Here is a 5103-nt window from a genome sequence, read left to right as displayed (position 1 = left end):
GGCTGCTGAGACTGGCCACTGGGCAGAACTGACCATCACGAGTAGTAATAGCTCGTATATTTTCATGTTTTTTGGCTCTAGTTTTATGTAATTTGGTGCTAGTATTGTAACGAACAGTTAGTGCAGACTACAGCTGAACATCTGAAGTGGTGAGTTGTTTATTAACAAATTTTTGTGATTTTGAGTTTGTAAAATTAGTGTAGGTCAGGGGACTTTTTGCATATTGGCTTATTTTACAATATAAACTTTGAAGTAAACTTAGTAAAGTAAAGTTTGATTTTTGGAGGATTTGTTTTCCAACTTGAATTACTGAGCAATGAATTCAGTGAGCGTTTTCGTGATTTCAGTTCACACGAACAGAACTTTGCGCTGTTTACGTCACCATACTCTTACAACGTTGAGAATGTGCCTGAGAATATCCAAATGGTATTGATTGAACTGCAGTCAAATTCTATTCTGTAGGCAAAATACAACGAAGTTGGTGTGCCAGGCTTGTATGCTTACCTGCCATCCTCGTATGTGCAGATCCGTAAGTTGGCATCAAGAGTACTGTCTATGTTCGGAAGCACTTACCTTTATGAGCAATTGTTTTCGTTAATGAAAGCTACCAAAACCCCACATCGCTCAAGACTTACCGTCGTTCACCTTTCATCCCTCATAAATGTTGCAGCTGCACAAGATTTCAAGCCTGATATTGACGAACTGGTTACTAACGAGAGATGCCAAGTGTCTGGACAAAAGAAATAGATCTCACACTGTAAGACTCCTATATAAGCAATGAATATAATATAATGAATATAATATAATAATATAAGGACCTAGCTAAGAGGCTGACTCTAATTGTACGCTGTTGTATGGAGATTGTATGGAAATAAATTGCTTTTCTTTAAACTTTAAGTGTTACATTTTTTAAAGTTTTCAGTATTGGAAAGAAAGCTACAGTAACTTTGTATAATAGTATTTGTTACAGTGTGGCCCGCTGACGCACGTATAGCAGTCGAAGCGGCCCACCAATGGTAGTGAGTTTGACATGCCTGCTCTAAGGTCAATTTGCGCTATTCTGTACCAGCAGTTAAAGTATGTGTACCAGTGACCAGCACCAGACCAACAGAGCCTCAATTACAATGACATGTGTACTTTGTGACTGACATACAGTCAAATGGCTGGTCCCAAACGGAGCCTTATTTCGGGGCTTTACTCGATTTATATGTTATGTACAGCATAAAGTGAGAAGTTGTAGACAGCTTACTTAATTCAGAGGCAGATTCTTTTTGTTAGAAAGCAATTATCATATAAGGGAAAAAAATGTTCAGGTTCCTTTTTAATGTTCTCTGATTTTCATTTTTAACTTTTTATTATGATACCAAATAGAAATGTAGAATGTGTATGTGTTGTGTTTGTGGCTTTTTACTGGAGATAAAATCTGCCATAAATTGAAACCACACAAGCATACAAATTCATCAGAAAAACCCACGCAAGCACACAAATTCATCACAGAAAAGTGAACTTTGTTACTGTAGTATACAATAATTTTATTGCAGTAATATATAAAGAATTAATGCAGTACCTCTCTTTTCTTTTTAAACAATATATAAAATGCTTCTTCATTGTAAACATTTTTAGTCATTTACATAAGGATGTCACAATTTGTTTTTGTGACTTTTTTCTTAATATTAATATCAATGTATTATATATTAAATACACTCTGGGCCACATACAGAACATCTTGTTTTAATTATTAAAATAATGTTTGAATGTTTTGTTTTTTTTTTAAATAGTAACCTGAATCTCAATCTTTCCCGATTCTTAAGTTGCATTTTCTTTTCTTTTTTTCACTCTACTTGGCAATTGACATCACAGGAATGAGGTAGCCGAATGTTCTGCCAATTATTTCTTTTTTTTTTTTTGAGGTGGCAAAATGATCCTGAGCAGTTATTACTGTTGATATTTCCTGGTGACTGGTTTAGATTTATTAACTTTTGAAGATTCAGTTTTAATTTTTAATCTTTTAATAAACATAAAAATATTTCATCAATTTTTCATTCACATTAATCTTAACTGTAGGAAAAGAATAAATAATTTAAAATGTATAACAAAATGCAAAGCAACAATTTTAACTGAGAATTCTACAAAAAGTCATTAGCAGTATATATATTACATAATTAGTGAATTTCTGCTTTAAAAACAGAATGAATCACAATGATTTGAATTCCAACAAGAACATTTAAACATGCAAGAGTAATGCCTTGATTAAATACATATTAGCATTTTGTTTAATAAAAAAAACAAATATTAAGCTTTTAACATAACCCAGTATTGTTTAACTGAAACATCATGGCAATTAGATGGAATTTACTTGTTCAGATATGTGTTGTGGTACAGTATATAACACCAGAATTATTGGGGCTCCAGTGAATATCCCAGTGGCAGTCAGTCACACACGTACTGCCCAGTTTAGGTTAATGAGTCATTCTAACCTGGCTCTTGTGCGATTGTGAGTGTGGGTGCATAACTGGGAGGATTGGTCATGGACTAAGGGCCTGCCCTCTGCTGTTTCCTGCTCTGCATCCAGTGCTGCTGGGATAGCCTCTGGGAAACCCCTTGATGCAGAATTAGATTTAGCAGGTTTGGGAATGTTATGGTTAAATTATTTGGCTAGAAAGGTGACATTTATTACTCTCCCCTGTCTGTCTTTTCTTCTTTTGTAAAGTTTTTTTATTGAACTCATCACCTCTTCAGTTTTTAGTGTATAAATTATAGGGTTCACCATTGGTGGGAGTGTTGCAGACAGTGTGTTATTAAGAATTCTTGTATTTATATGAAAATTTGCAAATTGTGAAGCAACATATGTAAAAGCTAGTGGAACATAAAACATTGCCACCAAGATAATGTGTGACGTACACGTCTTTAATGCTTTTCGTCTTCCTTGTGCTGTTGTAATTTTTAACAATGTAAATCCAATGGCTCCATATGATATCAGAATGAATGCCAGGGGTGCAAAAAGCAACAATGCTATGTCTGCAAAACCAATTACTAAATTGAGGTAAAAATCATTGCAGGCCAAGCGGTACACAGGTCCATGATCACAAAAGTAACTGCTTACCTCTGTAGACTGACAGAAGTTGAGCTTTGTAATCAGAAGTACAGTTGTAGATATCATAACAGCAGAAAAGAGCCAAACTGACAATATGATTATTACCATCCTACTATTTGTATTAATATTATGATATTGTAAAGGGAAACATATAGCAATAAACCGGTCATATGCTAATATTGCAAGAGAAAGTGATTGCATTGAACTGAAGAAATGAACAAAGAACATATCAGCCAAACATGCTTTATATGAAATAAAATGAGAGTTAAAAAGAAATGTTTCAGTTAGTTTAGGGATGACAGCTGTTGTCGTACATACATCAGCTATGGCTAAGTGAGAAACTGCAATATATTTTACATTATGAAGGCTTTCCTCAATATATATTAAAACAATAAGAAAAGTGTTAAAAATCACTGTAAAAATGTATACAATAATTAAAAAAATATAAAAGCAGTTGGCAAAGGGCATGTCATAAATACCTCTTATGTAAAACATTTCTGGATAAACAAAAGTATCATTCACAGCACTTTTTGGACTCTGAGAACTCATGGGAAGTTAATTCTTGGCTGTTTTCTTTGGTTCACTGTTAAAATGGTCTAAATAAAAAATAGTTATTTTCTATTAATTGCTTGTATCCACATGAAAGTATCTTTACTTACCTCAATCAAAAAATAATAAAAATAACTTTTGCACATCTATAGATATGTCATAGTAATAATAAAACAAGTTAAATTGTATTTTCAAAACAGAGTCTCCACTTCTCATCAATTGAGAAAAACTTAATCATATATCATCTTCCAACATTATTTCTCAAATTCTAAGTATTGCATAATACTGAAAAGAAAAACGCTTACATAAGAAATGCTTCAATTAAGTTTGAAGGGAGAAATTATCTATAACTGGCATAATTTAAGTAAAATATATTTTTCTGTATATTTATTTATTTTACCTTGATAATTAAAATATGTTCAAAATTATTTAAAACTAAAATCATATTTGCTCTATTAATGAAGGTACTGATTTGCTATTTTAATATTGTTGTTTACAGCAATAAAACATATTTCAATTTAAAACCAAAAAAAAATCTCAGAATGGAATGAAAAAAGAAAAAAAATATATATATGACTAGGTCATTTGGTAACACCCATTTGACAGATATAATTTGTGTACATAAAAATACATTACTTTAATTATTCTATGGAAAAGTACACCTGCTGCTGTTTAAAAATAAAGATATATGTAACATTTTCCCAATATAGATTAAAGCTTTTCATATCATTTGCTTCAAATATATATGAGATAATTACCTTTTTCCTCCCAGTAATAGTGTGGTTTGATTATTGAAGAGTTTTTTATATAGAGATGGACACATTTGTAGTAAGATGCTAATTATATTCAGAAGAGTGGCAAATGTGAAGTGTTCCTAATTCCCTGGATATCTCTAATCACTTTATCAGAAAGCATCCCTGTATACACAGTTAACCAATTGACTTTAAGTATTTTAGAGAAACATGAAATTAATACATCCTTTGGTTTATAATATTTTTATATATGTTTAGTACATAGAAAATATACTTGATACTTCTAAAGAATCAAATAAACAAGACATAATGGCTAGCTTTTTAAAAGTACATACTCATACATACATAATAGTAATAACGGAAGTCATTTCATTATTCCTATGGAACAGATAACACATTTATTTTACATGGATAGAGAAATGTATAGAATGCTAGCAGTGATCTTATAAACTGGAGTGACATTTTAAACTCCCTGATAACCAATCATGAATGGGTCAATGAAACATGTCAACTAATTAAGAACAATGACGGATATATAAAGAAAACAATCTTTTTGATTTCTTAACAACATTGGTTATTTAATACGTTTTTTTGTTTTGCCAAAGTCATCACCTTTCTTGCAATTTTAGCTGCTGGATCAGCTATGTTTAAACTGGGAACACTCTTAAGCTTCATACTTAATGAAAGTTGTAGGTAACACTGCACAAC

General features: G+C 31.8%; 1 protein-coding gene across 1 annotated transcript; it reads right to left on the bottom strand.

Annotated features, from left to right (window-relative positions):
• Positions 1 to 2203: 2203 nt before the first annotated feature.
• On the bottom strand, positions 2204 to 3686 carry LOC127527495 (olfactory receptor 1509-like). The gene has a single exon (XM_051926488.1). The coding sequence runs from the start codon at positions 3641 to 3643 to the stop codon at positions 2648 to 2650; it is 996 nt and encodes a 331-aa protein (XP_051782448.1). The 5' UTR covers positions 3644 to 3686; the 3' UTR covers positions 2204 to 2647.
• Between the last annotated feature and the right edge of the window lie 1417 nt (positions 3687 to 5103).

The sequence above is a fragment of the Erpetoichthys calabaricus genome, chromosome 4, assembly GCF_900747795.2.
Source record: "Erpetoichthys calabaricus chromosome 4, fErpCal1.3, whole genome shotgun sequence".
NCBI lineage: Eukaryota > Metazoa > Chordata > Cladistia > Polypteriformes > Polypteridae > Erpetoichthys > Erpetoichthys calabaricus.
The sequence above is the reverse complement of the archived record's forward strand: the minus strand, read 5'-3'. Positions and strand labels throughout refer to the sequence as shown.